Consider the following 25,120-nt stretch of genomic DNA (forward strand, 5'->3'; position numbering starts at 1 on the left):
CCTCCCCTCATTTTGAGTCAGCCCCTTTACATCAATGGAATTCTTGACGTTCCTGCGCTCTTACTGGTTCTGTACTCTCCCCACATAGAGGCCAAAGTAACCATAATTGGCCTGACACCCCATCTTCTGAGGGACTCACCAAGTCTCATCCTACCATCTGCAACTGCCCATATAACTGTAACATTCCCTCAGCAACCAAATACAATTCTGCTAATTTTTCAGCCAGATACTGGCTGTTTCTCCCTCAAGTTGAAACACTACTTCTCAGCCAGAGATTGTTGCCTGAGCTTGCATTCAAAACCTAGCTGAGGGATAACAAGTACTACCTGAGCGTGCGTGACCACAAATAACATGATGTTCTGAGGCTCATGTGTTGACAATGCCTAGTTAATGGAGAGTGTGTCCAGGGAGACATTTGCATGGAGGCTCCTATTGCATTTGTAGCAATTCCATCTAAAGTAAAGAGAAGAAAGCTGGCCAGTACTGCCATGAACGCACCCAGACTCAAGGCAGAGGGTCCAATGCTATAGATACTCAATTAGATTTTACTGTCAAACTTTTGAAACATCAGGTTTCTCAATTAGGGAAAAGTTAATCGGAAAAGGGAATTGTGTAACTAATGAGATGCAAAAACACGCAAATAGGTTTCTCACCACCTGATGGTGGGAATTTGATCTCACCATCTAAGGCAGGAGGACTTAATTGCAAAAGTTTATGTTGACATCAAGCATGTGTTTTTTGGACTCTTGCCCAATTAAGTCATCATGCTCACCAGTCATCTCACCACCTCAAGGTGGGGAAAATCATACGCTGTGTTTTTAGATGTTACTGCTGAGGAACAGCACATTGATGAAAAATAGGAATATAGCCTATCAAAAACCTTCAATAGGACTAATAATATTGCTCCTACAGTGCCACTGGGACCACTGCTACATAGGTGTTGTGTGTCTCTGCATCAAAATGAGCTGGCATCACACATTTAATTATTTTAATGGCACTCCTATCACTTAGGGCATGATGTGCAGGCAGTCCCATGAGGTTTAGGGCCTGGAACACTGAACATTAGCAGCGATAGAAGGGCCGTTGACTGCCTGTATTTTGCTGCTGTTGTTTCCCATGATAAGTGGGATCATTGCGCAATGACCCTTTCATTAAATGGGTTATGGAGACAAAAGCAAGTAAAGTACATAAAGAAGGGTGGTCCTATTGAAAGGTGAAGGCAAATCTGCAGGCAAATAAAATTGTTTTTGGTGCAATCTGCCCTGAAATGTCCACTCCAAACTGCGTTATTGGAAGGATGCCTTATTTACATAAAAACCAGGGCTGTAATTATCCCAGTGTAGTGGTAGGAGGCAGGGGTATAGGATCTGAGTGTTTCTTGGGTATTATTCTGCACCATTCGAATTGACACTAAGCATGCTTGGGCTGCAGAGATGCAGAGTCTGACGAGTCGGCATACAAGTGTCAAGGATTGTATTATTGACATCAAAATAAAAACTCAAAATCCTTTAGTTCTTTTTAATTCATTCCTCTACTGGTGGAGTCTTTTAATATATATCCCTATTACATTTCTGTAATGTTTCAGAAAAAGCAAAAAGCACATATTATTTCATTTAAAATAAAGCAAAGATGATACTTAAAGGGCAATTTAACCAATAAGGTCAGTTCTTACATTACTCATAATTCACTCCACCTTTGTTTTGTGACGGTCCTTTGCCATTTTCTATTTCCTCAGAGAGCCATCTGTGAGAATCCATTTAAAGATGAATACCTTCCTGAACAAAAGCCAGTGTCAGCAGACTTCAAATTAGTGCAACACCAAAATTCAGTCTTTGATATATTTACACCTACCATATAAAAATAAATTTGTACAGCAATACTGAAGCTGGAACAGGTAAGTGAATTATTCCTTTTTTTTAAACTGTACCTACGGCTATCAAATTTAGGAAAACTCTAGTTGAGATTCTCACAAATGCCACATACCTGGAGTATAAACAATTGAAAACAGTAAGAATATGCATTTCTGAGAACAGCCTCACTTAATGGGCAAGTTTACATTCCTATAAACCAAAGCATACTTCAAATAGAGCATTACATTCACTCAAATACAAAAGCTGCCTTAATTGTCACCAGGTCAATGAACTGCATCACATTCACACCTTTCACTAAGTCTGCAGAGCACTGTTTACTCAACTTTGTAGCAACTCAAACAAACAACCAAAATTTAGCTTTCTAAATATGTTCAGAAATACCCAACACTTCATCCTTAGTTTAGCAGAAATATTACCATATTTCTTCTTTCCTCGGATCAATAATTTTCTCATGTCTTAAGAACTCTTTTGTTCCTTTGCCTCTTTGCACCAATTCTTCTTTCAACAACATGAAATCTAGCCCATCTCATCCTCCAGGTAGTGGAGGAAGCTGCTCAACGTTTGTAAATGTAGTAGTACTCCCTCTTTCAATGTCATCTGACAGCATTTAATATTGTTTTATATTGTTTAGTAATTGAAGTTTAACAAAGTGGAAGTGACCACATTACACAAGAGTCAGGTTGGTTATCTGAATCCCAAGTACTCAAAAGCAAATGATGAGGGAACACTTCAACAGGGAGCTTTAGATGGCTTCAAGTTTGTAACTGATAATTTCAATTCAATTTCAATTGTACAGCCATGTACTCCCCTGGTCCTTTTGGAATTTTACTGTTTTATTTTTCAAAGTTTCTGACATGAGGAAAAACTGGATGGACCCAATTGCCTTCAAACAGTGAAGTATTCAACTGAATATGCAAACACCTTCAGCAGCTCAGTACAAAACACAGTTGGCAGTCTGCAGATGCAATTCTCAAATTATTAGCTGAAGCATATCAGCATTATTTGTTTTCAGTACACAAGCAGAACAGTGAACAAACAGTGAGTAAATAAAACTCCTTCCAGAAGTTCTCACCTTACATTTCCCGTGAATATAATTAAGCCCTGTACAGTTCTTTACAGGTACTCAGAAAAGAGCGAAGCAAGTGCTGCCATCATGAGAATAGGCTGCATGGATGCAAACATCCCAAAATTAGTCAAATTAGCCTCAAATCAACATTTAACAGAAACCAACATGTTAATTTTCTGCTGCCCATAGCACTTCTTACAATCTGTTGTACCATCACTTTAGAAAGTTCTACTCCCCTTACACTTGCAAAGTGTCTTACGAAAATGCCAACTTTCTCTGTTGAAAGTTTGATCCTCTAATCTGCATTAGAAGTCTCATTCTTAGAGTGATCAAGTTTCAGCCAGCTGTCTCATCTTCCTCATGCCACGAAAAGGAAATTGAAAAGAACCCTGTTAAAGAGCGAAAAGACTGAAAAGAGAAAAGTAGGCATAAAAGGAGCAAAGTGGGGAACTGAGAAACAAAACTGAAATGACAGAAGGGTGAAGGAGAGAGAGAGACAGAAAAAAGTAGAAAAGCACAGAATAAAATGAAACAGATGTACAGACATCAAGCAGGGGCAAAGAAAAATGGAACAGAAATGAAAGGAAGAGTGGACTGGAGGAAAGACAGCAAGAAAAAGAGAAAGTAAACACTAACTTTAAGGGCACAGAAAGAGTAAAGAAAAACTGAAGAATACTGAGACTGACAGCAAGTGATGAAAAAAGAAAGAAAATCATGACAGATGGACAGAAAGAGAGTGTGCGCAAATGAGAAAGAGAAAGGGAGAAGCCATTGTGAAGCAGGCTGTCATGAACAGGTGTTGAGGACTCAGCTTCTTGTTTTACAGACTACTATTACTATTCTTAACTTGACAGACATTAAATAGATCAGATAACTTGGTTCAAATTTATTATCAAGAGTTAAAACTAACCAGAAAAGTTTGATGGTCTGACATGGAGGGCAAGTCCATTCGTTGTCTCTTTCACCAATCACTCCACTTATGCTTTCTCACCAAGAATGCCTCTACTTGCTATTTTACCCTTTTCCAATGTTATGCCAGGAAAAACGAGCCACATTACATGCCTAACACCTACAGCATAAATTTTGTCCTTAAATATCAAGAATATCTCACTATTACAGTTATCATTTGCCACTCAGTGACTCAGTTCCTCTGCCTGACAACTGCTTGAGACAGAATAAGAACAGTCACAACATTAGCATTACATCTGACCATAAGGTGAACCTCTGACCATACACCCTCAATCACCAAGACTGCCTTGCAACTCCATAACATTGCCAGCCTTCCCTTCCGGCTCAGTTCATCTGCTGTTGAAACTTTCATTTATGTCTTTGTTGCCATCACGTGACAATTCCAATGTACTATTGGACAAACATCCTTTGTCTACCCTCCGTAAATGCTGTCTTATCCAACACTCTTGCTCAATTCTAACTCGCATCCATTATTCCCATCCTCATTGGCTCCGCGGTCGGAACACTTCAATTTAAAAGAATTCTCATTTTCATTTTCAAAATTGCCATGGCTTCAGGACTCCCTACTCAAAGCCTCCTCCAGCTCTGTAACCAGCCAAGGAATCTGCACTCGTCCAACTCTGATTTGTCATGCATCCCCAGTTTTAATCATCCACTAATGCTAGTTATGCCTTCAGCTGTCTTAACCCGGAGCCCTGGCAGTCCCTCCCTAAACCCCTCTGTCTTTCCATCTCCCTCTCCTTCTTTAAACAGCTCCCTAAAACATATTTCTTCAGTTAAGTTTTTGGTAATATGTCTCAATTTCTTCCTGTGTGTGTCAAGTTTTGTTTGATTGTGGTCCAAAGAAGCACCTTGAGACTTCTTTACTCTGTTAAAGGCATAACATGAATACAAGTCGTTGTTGACAGCTTCATGGGTGTGAGATAGCAATTCTTAGGCAGGAGGACATGACATTGCAAACTCATGTAGCAGAACACATTTGATTTTCTGGTAAACTCCAATAACAGGCTGTCCTACAAAATGTAGCTATAATCTGGTGCTTTTTAAACTCAATACCTATTAATTAAAGTATTTATTTTAAACTCAATAGAGAGTGAAGATATAGAATAGATAATACAACAAATGGAGAGCACCAACATATCTTGCAAATAATGATTGTTGTAGATATTAAGTATTGACTCTGTGTTGATACTGGAACTGAATCATTCGTAAGACTGGCATCCATTTTAACCACATTGTAAACCAAACACAAAATCTGTATGTCCACTAAACATTGAAGTTCAGTAACTTTTGTTGTTAGGCATTCATCAATATTAGCATAATTTGTAAGATTCATACTGCCAACTTTGCATGAGAGCATTGAGCCCTGCCAAATTTAGTCAAAGCCAAATTTGCAACATAAAAGCATGGATAAACATGAAAGAAAACTTAAACGCTCAGACAGACTGGGGAAAAGACCATAAGTACAAAGCCATCCAAATTGGTAGGATTTGTTAATCCAAAGAGCTCAAAAGACAAAGCAGCAAAGCTAACAAACTGTTAATTATAACCTGTTGTGTTGCTGCATGCCATTTTTTGGCACATTAAACATTCCACAATAAATCCAGTATGATTAGATGCAAAATAAAGCTCCTGATAACACATTATATTCTCTTCTAAGCTCTAAATACAATGCCCAATTATACAAATGTCATTTTCTCTTTCCCACACTTTGTCTTTTCTGAGAAAGATACCAAGTTATTGATAGTTATGTGCTCATGTCCACCAAGAACCGAATGGAAAACTCCCAAATTGATTTCACTTGTTCATATAGTCAGGTTTTGCAGGATTTGAGCCCTAGTCTTAGAGATAAATGGACAGAGTCTGACAAAAAAAAATGCAAGACTCTATGGTTCAAAATATTTCTTTGAAATTCAGAGCATTAAACAACACAAAAAATCTTGAATAAAGGTAGCCTAAGGCAACTAATGGACAGACCAAGGACAATTTCAGCGATCAAGGAAGACATCTCTTTTACTTATGTATCAACTGTCAACAACTGAATATCACACAAACAAAGTAATTCCTTCAATGGGTAAGCACACACTCTGAATGCCAACCAGACATATGTTGACTTATTGTGTGGAAATGAAGAGAATGACAGAAGATTACCAAACAGGTACATAAATTACATTCCAAAAAGTAAGAATGGAAGGTGCAAGTTCGTGTATTATTTAATGCAGGTGCCGATCATTGGCAAACAAGTTTGGGTGAATGTAAAACAGTCTTTAGTACTATTTGAAGAGCAACAAGGGATATTCCGAGTGTCCTAACCAACATGCCTCTCAGAATCGACGCTGCCAAAAAGCATATTTTCTATTCATTTGTGACCTGTGGGATTTAACCATGTGAAATATGACTGCTGCATGTGGCTGTAAGATAAGTGACTATACTCAAATATAAACCACTCATTGCAATGTGCTTAAGAAAGTTCTGTGGATGTAATAAGTGGAAGTTCTATTTTCCTGCTAATGGATAACACAAGAAATTTATGCTATTAAGGTGCAGGGCTGGAAAGCCTCTCTGCTCCTATGATGCTGCTTGGCCTGCTGTGTTCATCCAGCCCTGCACCTTGTTGTCTCGGATTCTCCAGCATCTGCAGTTCCTACTATCGCAAATTTATGCTATTGTTTGTGAACATCAATTCATCTACTGTCATACCTAATTTGTCAGATTGCATCTAGCTATAAAATCAGGAGTGGCAGCCAAAAATGAATGGGGAAAGAGCTAAATATGATAATTTTAAAGATTCTTAGATTTTGTTTAATTTCACTTGTGGGATGTGATTGGGCTAGTATTTATTGCCTGTCCCATTACCCTTGAATAGGTGGTGGTGAGCTGCCTTCTTTAACTGCTGCAGTCCATGCACTGTAGGTAGATCCAGAATGTTGTTAGGGAGGAATTTCCAGAATTTTGACCCAGTGAAGGAATGATTATATATTTCCAAGTTAGAATGGTGAGTGGCTTGGAGCAGAGGTTTTCGCGGTGTTCCCATGCATCCTTGTACTTCTAGACAGCTGTGGTTGTCCTTTAGTAGGTGCTTTCTGAGGGTATATGTAAACAGCTGAAAGGCACATCCTACTGTTGTAGCAGCAGAACACAATTAAATTACTTTCCTTTCAAAAGGCAGTCTCTGCTTTTACTACTAATCTACAATTAACAACAACTCAACCAAATGTGCCCAGGGAGAGTAGATTCTCAACTAGAAATCGATGGATTTAAAACAGAGAAAGACAGGCTGAGACAGCAATTAATAAACCATGCAGCATCCTCAAGTTTATGAATTGGGAAATGGAATTAGGAATTGGAATGGAATAATGGAGTCGATGTTTTATTAAAGCTAGTACAAAGACTGACCTGGAAGCTTCTCCACTGTGCCTGCAGTGACAATTCCCAGTTTCAAATGGGAACCATTGTTTTACACTGCTCATTTTTAAAACACACATTTATCTTCTGGCAGCAGCAAGTTTTCCCATTCCAATTCCAAATACAGTAAAGGTCCATTTGTCTGAATCATAAGGATCCAGAATTCCCTTTTGAATCTTGGAATCTCAGATGCAGGTTGCATGAGAACTCTGGATGCTTGGGATCTGATAACAGGGATTTTATTACGTATTAATTTTGATCTTGGTGCACAGGGAACAATTTCAATGTTTGTAGATGACACAAAACTTGGAAGAATTGAGGAGAATAGTGTAGAACTCCAAAAGGACGTCAAGGTTAGAGGAGTGGGCAGGTAGGTGGCAGTGGGGTTCAATGCAGAGAAGTGTGAGGTGATGCATGACTTGGAATCATTGAACGATAATATAAATTAGGGGGTATAATTCTAAAGGGGATGCAGGAGCAGAGGTACCTGGGAGTATATGGGTATAGATCACTGATTGTGGCAAGACTGGCTGAGAGAGCAATTAATAAACCATGCAGCACCCTCAAGTTTATGAATTAGGAAATTGAGTACAAGAGCAAGGAAATGATGTTGAACTTGTATTAGACACTTGTTCAACCTCAGCTGGAGTACTGTAAATAGTTCTAGATAGGAAGTTTGTGAATGCAGAAATGGAGAGAATGCAGAAATGATTTACAAGAATAGGTCAATGGATGAGAAATTTAAGCTTGGAGGATAGATTGGAGAAATGGGCGTGTTCTCCTTGAAGATAAGAAATCTAAGAGGAGGTCTGACGAAGGTTTTCAAAATTATAAAAGGACCTATAGAATAGATAGGGAGAAACTGCTCTCGCTCATAAAAGAACCAAGAACCAGGGGGCATAGATTTAAAGTGATTTGCAAAACAAGATGATACAAGTTGAGAAAAATACTTTCCACACAGTGAGTACTGAAATGCAACAGCATCAACTAAAATCCTAGTATTCTGCATGTCATAAAAATCTCTATAGGCTTCTCTACTGGATCAATCTTGCAATGGATGCAACTGAATTGGCATGCTGTTACAGACCTCTGTTCCTATGTCAAATCCATTCATTCTAATCAATGATCTATTATAACATAAAACACACAATCATTCCTGTTTTCCCCATAAGTCCATTGCCCTCTCTGTAGCGCCTATGTGTAGGAACTTGCAGGCTATTTGTGATGTGCCAACAGATACAAGTCTCACCACCTACATGATGAAAATGGGCCAAAGATACTTATTGACTGTGAAACTTTAAATGAGCTGAAGTTTACAGAGCATGAAGGATAGCAGTCTGACCAGGAAAGCACGATATAACTAAGTCTGGAAGAGTCATGGGTGACAAGGACATGGTTGTGGTTTTTAGCATCAGATGTATTGAGACTGGATAACAGTGGTGGTGGGATACAGATTGAATTAGGCCTGCTTTACAAAATACAATGAAACTTTCAGGTTGGAATTAAACATTCTGGTTCATCCTGAGATAGTGGTCAGCAATAATAAAGCCTCTTCTAAATTAAACATATAATCAGAATGGCCTCTCTACCATTTTATTTAGACTTCCATGAAATAGTGATAGTGTCATAATCATAATTTATTCTCTAACTTAAGCTGGAAAAATCAAACAGGGAGAGGAAGAACAAGAAAGATAGGAGTTCAAGCACCACAAGAATAGTGAATCAACAAATGATACTGCCAGAAAAGCTACAATAGCCATAACAACAGTTATGTTAACCTTGCCTGAAAGTCTCCTGTCTTTACCACCGGATTCTGAAAACTGTAATCTACGAAATATGTATGAACATGACAACATTCATTGTATGATTATAATCTCCTCTTGGTATCACAAAAAAATTTACAATGGCACAACACAAGAGGTCTTGCTTGATTTTTATTTAGCATAAGTACATAATACATTTAAAAAATTCCAATCTTACTTGCTCAATAGTGACTTCCTTCTCCTTCCTTTGTGCTTTCAGGTTCTCACTCCAAACTGGCATTAACTTTTCGATCTGTTTTTCATACTCTATCTACGATACAGAATAAAATGCAGACATTATTTTAACATTTTTGTCTTTTTTAAATTTAAGTTTTATTTTAGTAACACGTAATGCAAGGTATATGATTCATAGACAAAAATAGAAATTGCTGGAAAAACTCAGCAGGTTGGGGAACATCTATGGAGAGAATTCAAAGTTAACATTTCGGGTCGCATGACCCTTCCTCAGAACTGATTCATATGTAATATGTGATTCATATATATTTTTATCACTCTCATTTCTTTTAGAATGTGGATTTTTAATTAGAGTTTGGATTTTGAATTAGTGCACATAGGTTTTCATATGTGTGTGTACGAAGTAACAATTAACTTATCAGTCTTTCTAGAGCCATGATTTTATTTCAACCAGTCTGACAGAGGAGGAGCTGCCGGGGCAACAATGAGAATTTGTTTGCACTAGGAGAATTTTACAAGTGGACATGGTAAACATCGAACAGTATTAGCTTGCTTCTATTTAGTAGGATCAAGATTCTTTTTTGACTGAGAAGAAAACTGTTTAGTTTGGAAACATTTGGTTTGTCAGTTTACAGAAATCCTGGTTGAAGTTAGATACATAAAACAGTTTCTCCTAGAGAAAAGAGTTCGTTCAGAAAAGTTAGGAAATAGGTTACCATCAGTGTAAGGATTTGAATTTAAAAGTTCAAGGCTAGAGGTGTTTGACTAAAACCCTGAAGGAGTAATTCGAAGTTTGGAAAGTCTAAGCTCAGTTGTATAATTAAATCAGGGAAGTGGCTACCAAACTCTCAAGCCCAGGAATTGAAAGAAAAAATTAAGATAAACCTAGAGATGTAATAGAGAGATGAACTCTCTCTGATCGCTGAGTACTATAAAGGTGATGGTGTTAGGACGAGTGGATTATACTTTTGCTTCGTGTATCAAAATCTTTTGAATTGCATTATAAATAAATAGCTTGCTTTATTCTTTCTTTTGGATAATAAGCATCTGGTTTATTGTTGAAACCAATTTTGCAGCAGTGCATGTTTGCGTTTCAGTGAAAGGCACCTTGTTAAATAAAATGAAATAAAATGTGAGTTAATCAAGGCAGAATGTGATTGGTCAGGTATTAAAGGAAAACAAAAGTTGCACATTTCAACTGTAACATCTGAGATCAGCTCAGGTGAACACCATAGCTCAGATCCAGGCAATGGAAACAGATCAGATTGTGAGCACGTCCATGTGGTGCAGGAAATAGCATGACAGTTTAATAATATACATGATGGAACTAGCTACAGGTCTTCTCACAGCACAAAGTCTAACCCTTACAGGCTCTTCCTGCAAACTGATATCTCTGGATGCATGCTTTGGTCATGAAATATTGGTGCTGGGTGCCAAGGGTAACTACTGCTATGACATCAGTTCGGCCTCGCTTTATTACCCCTTCTCTTTCTCCAAGAAGCAAAGGTATATCCTAATGGGAAACCACTGTGAAGAGATGAGAGATAAATAACTAAAATTCATAGACACTTATGGCAAGTAGAAGGCATCAACAACACACAAAAGCAATAATAACTTTAACAGAGATAGTAGGAACTGCCGATGCTGGAGAATCTGAGACAACACGGTGTAGAGCTAGACGAACACAGCAGGCCAAGCAGCATCAGAGGAGCAGAAAAGCTGATGTTTCGGGTTGAGACCCTTCTTCTGAAGAAGGGTCTCGACCCGAAACGTCAGCTTTCCTACTCCTCTGATGCTGCTTGGCCTGATGTGTTCATCCAGCTCTACACCGTGTTATCTCAATAACTTTAACAGCATCAGTAACTCAATAAGTATATGATTTTAAAAGTAATAATTGCTTCCTCCGTCTGCGAAATAAAACATCTTCACATTGATCATCCACTTAAGTGGTATAGTTCTGTCATAATAAATATCCACTCTATTCTCAAAACCTGCCAATCTAATTATCTTGAAATCAGGCAGAACATAGTAAAAATCTACCTTAGTCTGCATTATTACTCTTGATTTTTGAATGTAATGGACTGTAATAAATACTGTAAAACAATAATGAAGGTCTGTATGAAATAAATATGTACACCTAAAATGCTGAATTTAGTTCTATTACCATGTAGAGTTAAATGGATATCTAAAGTTTAGCCCCATTGATAAATACATTTCAGAAAGGTTTCATTACCCTACCTTTGAACTCTTCCTTCAACGTTTACTCCATTTATGTAGAAAACTGCAACTGTAAGATGTACAATCCCCGTTTCTCTTGTAAGCTAATTTCCAAAGTATATGCTAACTGGTCTTTACTCTTCCAAAAATAATCCTGACCACTTTGCATTAAATATAAGATTGGAAGGAGCATCACCAGTTTTGGTTGAAATGAGCTGCTTTAGAAATACCCAAACAATCGCTTTCAAACTGTTAGTCTGCATCAGTTTATTAACTTGCTCTCTACAAATCTCCAGCTTCTATTTTCTACCTCCCACATTTCACTTCAGGATATATGTCTATTGTGAATACATACGGTATACTTTAAAGTGCCAGTAGAAGCAACACTGAACATTTTTTCCCTGTTCGAACATTAAAAAAAGCATGAAGTAGAACAACAGCAGAGGCATAAAACGTATTTGAGTGTTTAAGTAGACAGGTAAAACATAAATCAAAAGGGAGGACTTAATGATATTTTATAAAGCAACTGCAATGGCAGGGACTGACACAATGTTGCTAAATTGATCTAAATACAAGGGAGAAGATTCAGAAAAGCAAAAGGATGATTCCAGATTTTGAACAATGTTTTAATAACATAAAATAAGTGGAAGCAATGAGATTCAATTTCTCTTTAAAGTCATAAAAATTATTAAAAATGTAAAAAAGCCTGACCAGCTGTACGCATTTGGTTATATTTAAGGCTATGTCTCCTGACATTTCCAAAAGGTCCACATTGGCCCATGCCTTCAGGATTCAAAATTGAGTGTATCAATTTTGTAACAAGATCACACTCCTCGATGTCAGTTGTCAACCCCCGCCCAACAAACAAGACCCCTTCACAACACCCTAGGTTCTGCATTGTATGGGTTGTTTTCAACTATTCACACTTCTCATTAGCACCCTACCTAGCATTTATCTCTGCCTCGGCTTATGATTAGCTATGTCTTTGTTTGCTCATCCCATTTTGCTTATAGAGGAATGTGATCATGCTACAAAATTGTTACACTCAATGTTGACTCCTGAAAGCTTTAGGTTGCCCAGGTGGAAGATGAGTTGTTCGCCCAGCTTGCATTGTGCCTTGTAGGCTTTAAACAGAAATGTTGGCATGGGAACACGGTGGTGCATTCAATCGGCAAGCAACTGGAAGCTCAGGGTCATTTTTACAGACCTAGTGTAGGTGTTCGGCAAAGCCAAGCTATTAAGAACTATTATCTTGCGCCACACAGGCACCTAGTTTAAACAGTAACAACTTTCCATACTTCTGCTCAATAACCTTTTAACATTCCTCAAACATTACATATTCTTTAAATGAATTTATAGACGGTGCTCCAACAATAGGCTGCAAAAGAGAATTCACATTCTGAAAATCCTCAGTTGAAGTGTCCTTGTTTTCTAACCTCGACAGAATACTCCACACTTATGCAACAGACTGCCATCTAGTGCAGTAAACATGAAGCTAAATGAAGCATTGAAGAGGGAAGTAAATCAGTTCATGACTTAGCAAAGCTTGCTAAATTTCTCCAGACCTTCCAAATCAGAGATTACAGATTTCAAAATCACGATTGCATAACTTAATTAACAGTTGGTAATTATTAAGAAAACATTACCACCATTTTTTTAAAAAGTAATTCTTCTTCCCCCAAATGAGTCTGTTGTCCTGACTTCAACAGCAGAAAAAATGAAATATTCAAGGAACAAATAAGAGCAAACTAAGTAGCAGAAAAGAATAAAAAGCAAAACAAAAGTAACTATGGAGAAGACAACAAAAGTGAATTGTTAAATAATCAATGACAAATAAAGTTGACTTTTCACTGCAAGTAACAATCAACAAGAGCAGCTTGCTGTAGATAAATGATAAAAATGCATAAATTGAGCAAAGCAGATGAGTGGATCCAGGATGATGTTCTATTCACCTTGGGACTCCAGAAAATAAAGACTCAATTTTCAGAAAGTGTTTAGGTGAAAAGCCAAAGTCCACAGTGGAAGACACTAAATGCAATGCAAAATAACGCAATCAGAATGCAGAAACTTCATACAGAAAAGATACTGACTTAGGTATCAGATAAGTGTTTTTTGGCTTCAAAAATTATTTGAACACAATAAGCAGCACTGGATAATTGAAAAGCAATTAACAGCTCATGGACACTGATTAGCACTTTTGTTTTCTTCAGCCGTTACAGATCATACAGCAAGTTGAGCCTAATGCTGGTAATAGTAATATCAGTGATTACAGAAATTTCAGTGCAATACATTAACCCCATATTTAGAACACAAGTATCACACAATAAAAAAGGACCTACAGTAGACAAATTTATTTCTCTACTATTTTCCACTACAGATTTCATAAGTAGCACCAAGAAAGTGGTAATTATTTCACACTTCACCCTGCAAAGGGATATGCGCAGTTTTGGTGCACTAAATTCCTCCCCCAAATCTTCCTTCCATGATTAATATTTATTTCTCTTCCCTCAAAACCTTTTCCTCAGATTAGTCTCACAATAAATATGTAAGGTGCAGAATGTTACTAGAAATAAAGAAAAGGAGAGTTGAGGAATTATGTTCTCATTCAGATGGTTGTGGGGTCTGGGCGCATTATCTGAAAATGGTGATAGAGACAAAAATGTTCAATCACATTTAAACAGTACTTGGACCGGAAGTGCTCAAACTTACAAGGTTACAAACCAAGTATTGGAAAGTGGGTTTAGGTTGAGTAGACAGAGATAACAAGGTGTAGAGCTGGATGAACACAGCAGGCCAAGCAGCATCAGAGGAGCAGGAAAGCTGACGTTTTGGGTCTAGACCCTTCTTCAGAAATGGAGAAATGGAGGTTGAGTAGCTCTTTTTGGGCAACACAGACATCACGGACTGAAATGTGTTATAAGTTAGTATCATTCTATCAACAGGAATATCATTCAGTACATCTAGCTTAACCCTTTTCAGAATTCAATCAATACCAAAACTGTCTTTTGCCTTCTGTAATCCTCTTCAGAGAAATCCAAATCAGTCTTTATGTGAACTATTATTTTCTGAAATTAGGCATAAATTTGTCCTTTACAATCTTACATGTGATTATTTGAATCAAAGAGCCAAGCAATGTTTATGTTATCCTATGTGGCTAACAAATGCTTGCTAGACAGATCGTCAACTTCTTCATTCAGTGATAAATATCAAAGTTGTACCATGACATCACAAAACCATAAAGTCCAAGAATAAGATCAATTTCTCAGTCCTAAAGCAGCTCAACCAAGACTAGAACTCCAGGTACACAAAAAAGTCAAGACAATCCTTAAATATTCAACTCAATTCCTGAGTCATGGAATCAATGTCAGCTGTTCTAGACTTTCAAGCTCAGAACTACTGGGTTCAAGCAGGATTATTACCAGAACTGGTTCAATGTAAACTATTCTGAAACATGTAAACTCCTAGATCAAAAATGAGTAGCCTTTGTTGTCTAACGGAACTCAACATTGAAAATCAAGAAGGCAGCATTCGAACCAAAGTCTGACTCAGTAAATTGCAAGGCTCTGGGGATTACATTCCGAAGATTTGGACCTCAAAGAAACTCCATCACGATATTGCAACTGGGTCACCATGAAACCTTAAACAGGTATCTTCAAGTCGGGACACAGGTCAAGCACTGGGTGAGAGCCTCCCATAATAATTACAATCCAGCTGACAGTGACTATCCACTGCAAAGATTATGGATTGCAGCAGTTCACAAATGTAATTCACCATCATCTTCTCAACAACAATTGGGATTAGCAAAAATTGCAGGCCGAAGCAGTAATGCCCACATCCTATGAACAAATTTTTAAAAAATTAAAACCAGGCAATGTCAAGAAATTTAATTGACATACATGACAATTTCACATACTGAGAGATGAAAGGCTCACTTGACAGTTAATCAACCTGAAAAGCAATGAAACTGGTCTTGTGAATATTCAAATGAGCCATATTTCATCAGCAGTTTTGAATAGCACACCAGAGAGAAGGAAAAATTATTTTTTTTAGCAACAAGAACACGGTGTTCCAGTTTCCTCATCATCATCTCAAGAACAACTCCCACTGAAAATGCTAATTAGGGAAACAACCATCCAGCAAGAAGTTAAAGATGTTTTACAAACTTTGTCAGTGTTGAGAACACCAGTTTTGACTAGTATAACAGTTTAATTGAAATGTATGCTGAAGGGAAATAAAATTTTGTTTTAGCTGACCAAGAAGGGTTAAAAAGAGCCAAATCACCGTTCCTCACCTTGGTACAACAATGGTGATAAAGCAAAACTCATATTAACCCATACTTCACAAGCCAAATATTCCACTCTTCATATATGTTGAAGGAGAGACCATAACTTCAGAGTTACTATTGGAAAGAAGATACAACACTGGATCGGCTTCATCAGCTCAGCATTCTACAAACTAAAGCAAGTGCTCAAACAAGACTTCCACAAGTCAAAAAAAGTCCAAGTGTATAGATCAGCTGTTGTCACCACACTCCTACACTGCAGTGAGGCCAGGACTGTGTCCCAGTAAAGCAGGAATGAAGAGAAATTCCAGCAGTGATAAACTACCATATTTTCCACATTCAATAGGAATGATGTTAAACAAACACTGGTGTCTTTCTCAAAGCCAGCTCCACAAGCGCTCAGGCAAAAGTCTAGCTAAATCAACTTCAACAGACTGGGCAGTGTCTGGATGGCCAAAAATCACCTTCCACTGCCAGGTCCTTTTCCTCAGCTCTCAAACAGCCAACATTTTAAGGGAGGATAAAGAAATAAAGACACTCTGAAGCTGTCCTTGAAACATGGCAGCTTTGACATGAATGATTAGGAGGAGCTTGCTACCCATCATTCAGAATGGCAACAGCACATCCAAATTACACCATTCTTTTGAGATACAATGTCTTAATGATGACTGGCAGCACAGAAGGAAAGAAAAGGAAGCAAATCCTGCACATTGGACAAACAAGGCAGGACACCCCACCATGAGGTAAGTGGGATCCAAAGATACGAAGGTCAAGAATCAGCCTATTCAATCACACAAAGACCCACTGCAGAAACCGACAACCCTGAGTGAATTTCATTCAGAAATTAAGGGTCAGCTGATGATGATTTTCCCTTGTCCTAGTCATGGTTTAAATCTAAAATGGTTCTTAGGAGTGATATTTCTTATTCTACTTAATATCATGCATTCCAAGTAGCTGTTATTAATCTCCTTTTCCAACTCAAAAGTTCAAAATGTTTTTTAACCTTTTCTAACATGACTCAGCCTCAACGATGATGCAGTTACTCCGTATCAATTCTAGATCTTGTACTAACTAACTTAAATTTAATTTCCTACAATTTGGTCTTTTGCAAATTTTATCTAGACCCTTCTACAACCCTTTGTTATATCAACTGATTTAGTACCACTCGAATGGAAATGCCTTGCTTTTTTCTGGTTGCTAGTGAAAGTTCTAATAAAAGGAAAATAGCTGATGTGCTAGCTAGTTCTGCTTTACCAAAAATCCAAAGGCAGTACGGTGGAGCTCCTGAATTTTTTATAATCATCAAAAGCACAATGCCAGGAACAAAAGAGCATTCTGTCAGTACTGTACATGTTGTGGTGCAATAAAGGTCTTGCCATCTCAATGCCAGAACATGCAGTACAACTGAGGCATTTGCCCACCTCCCTGGAACATCTAACTGAAATTCACTTCTGGGCATTGGCAGGGTTGTTGAGATAGGGTTTAAAAAATGCAAAAAGCATACTCATGTTTAAAAATAGTGCATATAAGTAACTAATCATCCAATTATATTAGTTATTTCAGCTGAGTGTCAAAAAGGGTGACACAATGAACAGCAATTTCATTATCAGTATAGTTGTCAACAGTGTAATTGGCCTCTTTTATGTAAACATCCAACAGCTGCTAGAGATCCACTGCAAAGTAAAGACTTGCATGGGATTTAATTTCCACTCTTCAAGACACAGCAGTTTTACATGAATCACACATTGCAATAGCATATCACCCAAATCAATTTTCAGATATTCATTCAAAAGAGGTATAAATCATCCACTGAACATAAGAAAAAAAATTATGTTGAAATACTTTAGGCATCACTATTGCGTCATTTTTAAGAATGATTCCCTCCAGTATATGAACATTATAGAAGAACAATTTTAGTAGGTTTTCACTGTTATGGTGCACACACATTCAACCTGATGTTCAACATGCAGTCAATGGAACTTCCTAAGAATCACTTTTTCACTATACTGTTACCATCAACTTGCTTTGTTCATATTTTATGCCAAAAATGACCACTTTTAGGCACCACGTAAAATGACAATAATGTTTAATAAGAGGATGGGCCCTTAAGAACCAATTAGAGATTGATCATGCTTCCCTTGAAGCGATTAGCAATAAGCTTCACCAAGCAGAGGCCAATCAGGATGTAATTGATAGTTCTGAGGGTCACCGGTCCCAAAATCTTAACACTGTTTTTTACTTCACAGATGCTGCCAGTTGCTTCTCCAGCAACTTCTGATTTTGTTTGTAATTGAAAATGCTGTGGGTTGTGGTTTCAAAACAGTTAAAACCAACTACTTTCAGTGACCAAGACACACAGGAAATTTAAAGTTATCCTGTTTCCAATGGAAAGTGGAAGGGGTATTGGAAAGAGACTAAAAGATCGGGTGCCAATCTGTGCCCTAAGCTGAACCAGAATGCAAAAGCCGTATTATGTCCATTGCTGCCCTGCTTTAAGAAGTATCATTTACGAGTAAGTTTCCTGAGTTACTGCATTAGATTGTCTCCTATTGCCATATTGGTTAAAATCTCAAATGACCAATATGGGGATTTGAGCTAAACTTTAAAAACCCCTAAAGCTTGCATGGTCTCCCAAAATCCAAAACAAGATTAGCACAAACCATTTCATAAAGAGGAAACAAAAGACCTGCATAATGGTACACAAAAGGTCATCAGAAGTGTGTGATCACATCAGCCTCTGTCTACGGTGAAAAAGCACCTCCTGTTATGCTGCTATTCCACAGAAATATGGATGATGACTATTAATCCCAAAGTAAGAATGGTGCTCACCCTATGAGTGAAAAATTGGAATAAAATTATATCTCAATGTCAGCACAACTAAAGAACTGATCATTGACTTCAGGAATAAAGGTGGACGACACACCCCTATCTACGCCAATGGAGCTGAGGTGGACAGAGTCGAGAATGTCAAGTTCCCAGGAGTGATAATAACCAGCAAACTGTCCTGGTCCTTCCATCTAGATGCAATGGTCAAGAAGGCACAACGACGCCTCTTCTTCCTCAGAAGGCCTAGGAAATTCAAACATGTTCATAATGACCCCCACCGACCTTTACAGATGTCTCACTGAAAGCATTCTATCTGGGTGCATAACGGCTTGGTATGGAAACTGCTCTGCTCAGGACCGCAAGAAACAGAACACAGCCCAGACCATCACGCAAGCCAACCTCCCATCTATGGACTCCATCTACATTTCCTGTTGCCACAGAAAGGCAGGCAACATCATCAAAGACCCCTTCGACTCTGGTAATACACTCTTCCAACCTCTTTCGCCAGGTAGAAGATACAGAAGCTTAAACACGTACCAATAGGTTCAAGGACAGCTTCTTCCCTGCTGCTATTAGACTCCTGAATGGACCTCTTTAATTTCAAATCTAGTATTGATCTTGCTTCTGTATACCTCGTGGGCACCTGTAATCTTGTATGCTCCGCTCCGTCTAAACACCCTATGATCTGTACGTCCTTTTATGTTATTATCTGCCTGTGCTGCACGCAAAACAAAACTTTTCACTGTACTTAGGTAAATTTGACAATAATAAATCAAATCAAAATATGAAAACAGTACTTTATTAATTTAAATCCATGATGGAAATTGGGTTTCATAAAGCAAGAAAACTGTTGGAGTCAGGTTAAGTTTTAGGAGAACTGGTGAAAAGTTTTGTTCTGCAGTTGAATTGTGCAAAGAAACATACAACCTCTGTTTGAAATCCAAAATGTACAGATTATATGTGCTGGTTTTGTGAATATCAGTATCATTTTCCACTACTGTAACCTAACTGATTACTAGTTAGTACTGGATAAATCATATTCCAGAATGGATTTTTTTTAGTTAAAGTGATGGTCATTCACTGAAACAGACACACAAGGTGGCAGATTTTCTTATATTTTATTATTAAAGTTTATTCCACAAAAATCCAAGCTAAATATAAAACAAAGTTTTAAAGATCTTAAAACTCACAGCTCAACAACTTCTCTTTGCCTAATCATCACTTCACAGTGATTCAAATCCAGAAAATTATCCTTCTACTTAAATCCTTACATTCAACTTAACTGCTTCACCCCATTTCAATGCTGTATTCATGAAACTGAAAGCTTAGACTTTCTCAATAATCAATCATCTGAAAATTCCTAACTAAATACTGCTGATATGGAAGTTTCATAAGTTAAACTTGTACATCAAGATAAATGTGCTTTCTTTGCATTGTCCTATACCCCTTTCCAAAAGGGTAAGTACATTTACATGTGACCCATTCAGATCGCCTCCAAAATTTCCCTAAAAGTTTTCCATCTCTGACAGGTTTTTTTTTAAATTGAAATCAATCCTTGGTTATTCTAAACCAAAAGCAACTAATGCTTTTCAATAGTTATTCCCTGTCATAAACACCACAGCATAAATAAGCTTCTATAAATACTTCAGGAGTTTGCAATCACCTGCTCTCTGGATTAAGTCACGGTTTTGGTAGGATTCTCTGATCTTTATCTTTTTCACCCTTCCCCAAAAAGGAACCAACACTAATATGCCGCTCGTTTGAAACACAAACTCAAAAAATAACATTTATACGATCTGCAAATCACATACCTTTCATCACACCACTGACCCTGTGACTAACTATCAAGCATTGTTGTCACGGAACTGACGAACACAGAAGAGAATAAATATGTTCAAAATTATAGATATGATTGTGTGCTTTTTAAGTAATTTATTTTGTAAAATTATTACGCCAACGTTACCCTCCCCTGAAGATGCTCACTTTTGCGGAAAACTGCTATTCTTCTGTGTGAACCTTGATAATGAGTATCAGCAGGTACTTAACAATGTGGTTGAAAAATGAAAACCAGTGTTTACATACATGCACTTTCTAGCATGGGTCACTGAACAGTAATCAAGAGCAGGAGTTCTGGCAGCCCTTTTCCACTTCCTGACACGTGAATTAAGAAGCATTATAGTATTTTACAGACACTCCAGCAGAGATCAACTATTACAGCCTTAACCAGGATGCAACCTGAAACATTCCTGGTCCAATTATCTCAGTTCCATACTGCGTGATGCCATTACCAAACAAGTCATCTGGGGAAATACATGTGCTGAGTTACAAAAATTTACCTTAATCCCATTTTATGTGCGCACACACATATCTAATTTTAAAAAGAAGGTTCAAAAGCAAATGAAGCTAAACCAGATGATGTGGATGCCCAGCTTATAATATCTAACAGACATTTTATTTGGGATAAGTTCCGCATCTGGGGGAATACAAGTTGAGAAATAATTCAAGTTGAATCCTTTGTTTGCCAATTTTAAACCCAAATTTAAAACTGAGGCTATCAACATGACAGCCACTAATAATAAAATCGTCAAAAAAAATCTTTCAGTTGATGAACAAACACCAGAAGACTGAATGAGATTCTACATGGATTAACACCATTTAAACCAAAATCAATTCCAAATATACATTGGAAAAACGCAGAGTGAAAGAAAAAGGGTTTCAAGTCCATTTTTATACAACTGATATATCTGTAGTAAAACACAACCTTCACAACTCCCATCTAAATTCATCACAATTAAGTAAATACTGAATAATTTCCTGGCTATCCGTGGATAATAATCACAACTTAATTCTATATATTTGAACTATATGAACATCTGGCAAAAACAAAATTATATTACACCATGGAATTGTTTTAGATTAATGCATGGAGGTAATTTTAATCTTCATGTGCAGATCATACAAAGATTACAAACTACTTTGTGTTTTGTAACTTACTCTAAAATCTACGATGAGGATACTGTCGTGTAATCACTTTTACACAGTAACTACTCCATAATTAAAAACTTTTCAAATTTTAATCTACTAAATAGCAAATCCTCTACCTTCATTTGCTTCAGTGTGTCTGAACCTGACGTTAATGCTGCAACCTGGGCTTCAATGTTTTCAAAATCCTTGAGCAATTGACGGTTACGAAGTTGAGCTTTTCTCTCCCGTTCACGTAATTCTTTCAAGTAACTTTTCAGCCTGGCTCTTTTTAGCCTGGAATTGGGAAAAAGAAACAAGAGCTTTCTTTCATAACACTGAAAAAGCATTACACAGGAGCACGGAAATAGGGAAAACTAGACTTACTTAATATCTGAAGATAGCAACTCAAATCTATGTAATTTTAAAATGATAATTCAGGGCACAGCATGAGTAAAACAAAAAAAAAACACCAACATTAATGCAAGTTAGCAAGCAATAATGACATGTTCTGATACGAGCCCACCTATGCATGGTTGGTCTGTGGTCAGCATTTCAAAACTTTACTGATCATGTTTGTTTTAAACCTTCCTTTCCTGAAGGTGCTGATCTTTCAGGGATGCAGTTCCATCTGCAATAGCCTGTGGTCCTTCTTCATGTATATGCCTCAATAATAAAAGGTATATACTTTGGTCCTGGTGTCAAATATCAGATTCCTAGAGCAGCAATAATAAATCCCACAAAATGTTTGCTGGATGTCCTGATGTCCTGAGAATTTCCTATTTTTCAGCTGTGTTGAGTTCCTAGTCTGAACTGGGTCCATCTTTGGGAACTCATATCAGATAATAACACATTAGAGGTAACACAGGGCTGCGGTTCTTATTTGAAGGGACAGATTAGCTGTTAAGGACAGAATGATACATAGCTACAAGAGAGACTACATCAACTCAATTTTTAGATGCATATTTGGACATTATCTTGGAAGGAGGGTTTCATTGCTTGACATTCCAGGGTTACTTCTCTCAGAAATCTCTCTATTAGACGGATTTCATTGAAAATCAAGTGTCTAAGCATGAAGAACCTCTGAAGTCAGCCATGGTAATGCCAGCCAGTACTGCAGCAGATCAAGTAGGTGGATGGAAGCAGTTGGCTCTCCTCTTGTTATGCCATGGCTGAGGCTGCATGTTTACCCCTAAGAAACATGTATTTGGCAAATTAACTTCATTATAGAACAATGCGTCATGGGAAGGGTCGGGAGACGCTGGAAACCAAATAGTTAATCAGAAGCAGGAAAGGACAGATCTCAGCTACTGCTACATTAATCACTAGAAGTAGCAAGTTTGGTTAACAGACCATAAAGAAGCAAGTTATGTTAAAGTTGTATAGAATATTGATTAGACTATATTTTGAATTATGTATATAGTTCTGGTCTCTTTAATATGAAAGGGATACAGGAAAACAATACTTACATCCACTGACTTGACTTTCTACATTTCAAAAGGTTCTGCTCCAGGTCCAGTCTTTGTTGCTCACTAAAAAAAAGTAATAATGTTTTTTGAAGAATTCACAAACAAGTGTTTTGCAGTTATGAGGAAACAGGATTGAGAAATCTCATCCACTTTCAAAATAAAGGCAAGGCTGCCTTATTATCAAGAAAAAAAGCTAACTTGATGTCAACTGAATGGTTTTAAAGTTAACAAAACCAAAGTTGCTGGAAAAGCTCAGCAGGTCTGGCAGCATCTGTGGTGGCAGCATCAGAACTGAGGAAGGGTCACCAGACCCGAAACATTAACTCTGTTTTCTCCTCCACAGATGCTGCCAGACCTGCTGAGCTTTTCCAGCAACTTTGTTTTTGTTCCTGATTTACAGCATCTGCAGTTCTTTTGGTTTTAAAGTTAATCCAGTCAATACAACCTCTGGTAATTGTATATTGTTTATTCATTCACAGAACGTGGGCTTCATTGGAAAGGCCAGCATTTACTATCCACTTCTAATTTGCTTTGAGATGGTGGTGGTGAGCCACCAAATTACGTGCAATTATACAATTTATGAAACAACGCAACTCATTAACAATACGAATTAATACATAAAACACATTAAATGGTAGTTTTACACTTTTGATGTTATTGCACATGGAATCAAGTTTTATAAACATGGCTTTAAAGTAAAATCAAGAACAGAATACAGCATTAAAGAATAGATGTGTTTTTCCAACACCATAGTTTATCATGCAAAATCATGCACTCTGAAACATTTCAATAAAGTCCTGTCTTTTAGATAACCCATTTGCATTTTAAATAGATATTTTATGGGCGGCACAGTGGCTCAGTGGTTAGCACTTCTGCCTCACAGTTCCAGAGACTCTGATTCAATTCCAGTCTTGGGTAACTGTGTGGAGTTTGCATGTTCTCCCCATTTCTGCGTGGGTTTCCACCTGGTGCTCCAGTTTCCTCCCACTGTCCAAAGATGTGCAGGTTAGGTGGATTAGCCATGATAAATGTGGGGTTATAGACTCAGGTTTTTAAAAGCTTATGTTACAGAGTTACATCATATTACACAATTCTAGTAGGATTGTGCTATTTCTTTTGGAGTTCATTACTTACAACACAACTTCATCACATTCTACAATCCAATGCGACAACCACATACACTGATTCACTCAAAACTTGTTTTCCAAATTTACTTTTGGCCTCTCTGTTTCATGTATGCTACCACTAAATCATAAAAACTCAAGGGACAAACAAATAACATTGGATTTATCTACATGTGCCAGGAAGATGCACTGATCCCATCTCAATCTCATCTAATCTTTCTAATACAATGGTTATATGGTCCATTTAAACTCTTCAATGACATTACTACCAAACACAGTGACCAGACCAATTTCTTTCAGACCAACAAAGTATGGATTGAATGATCTTCACATGTTCCTTGATTCCTTCATTCTTGCCCAAAGTCTGTTTCACAAAGTATAGCTGTTCGAGAGAAAGCTATTTACACTCATCTTGCGCTGTGTCAAGGAGGTGGTCACAATGCAGCAGTAATGTCACTTAACTAGAAATTCAGAGCTCCAGGCTAATTTTCTGGGGGCATGGGTTCTGCATGGTTTATTATTTAAGCAAAGATTGGCAATTAACTGGTGCATTTTCCACGGGAAAATCGCTACCAAAGTCTATGTGCCAACCAATCTGCATTTTCCTCTCATACAGTATAAATTCTCTTTTCCCCTTACTTTGATATTCTTACAAATTATCCTGATGGGTGAAAGAGGAGAATCTTTGACAAAATGATTTTATTCAGCAATACTCAAATTTTGAAATACCCAATGACTAAATGACTCAACTGTTTACTTTTGATATGCATACACCAAATGCACAACATTCTTTTGCCTTGTGACACTATGTTGCCAATTATATACATTGCTGAAATTGGTTGGTACAAATATCCTCAAGCGAGATAACAAGGTGTAAAGCTGGATGAACACAGCAGGCCAAGCAGCATCAGAGGAGCAGGAAAGCTGACCTTT

At 37.6% G+C, this 25,120-nt stretch overlaps 1 protein-coding gene across 5 annotated transcripts in view; it reads right to left on the reverse strand.

The window, feature by feature from the left end:
• Positions 1-25,120, reverse strand: part of kiz (kizuna centrosomal protein) — a 165,849-nt gene that overhangs the window by 129,057 nt on the left and 11,672 nt on the right. For all 5 annotated transcript variants that reach the window (XM_048601150.1, XM_048601148.1, XM_048601149.1 and 2 more), the window contains exons 2-4: positions 23,064-23,126; positions 21,735-21,891; positions 9,292-9,384 (exon numbers count right to left, since the gene is read on the reverse strand). In XM_048601150.1, coding sequence (XP_048457107.1) covers positions 9,292-9,384; positions 21,735-21,891; positions 23,064-23,126 — 313 coding nt within the window. The remainder of the gene's footprint in view (positions 1-9,291; positions 9,385-21,734; positions 21,892-23,063; positions 23,127-25,120) is intronic.

Source organism: Rhincodon typus, chromosome 9 (genome assembly GCF_021869965.1).
Source record: "Rhincodon typus isolate 14 chromosome 9, sRhiTyp1.1, whole genome shotgun sequence".
NCBI classification, from domain to species: domain Eukaryota; kingdom Metazoa; phylum Chordata; class Chondrichthyes; order Orectolobiformes; family Rhincodontidae; genus Rhincodon; species Rhincodon typus.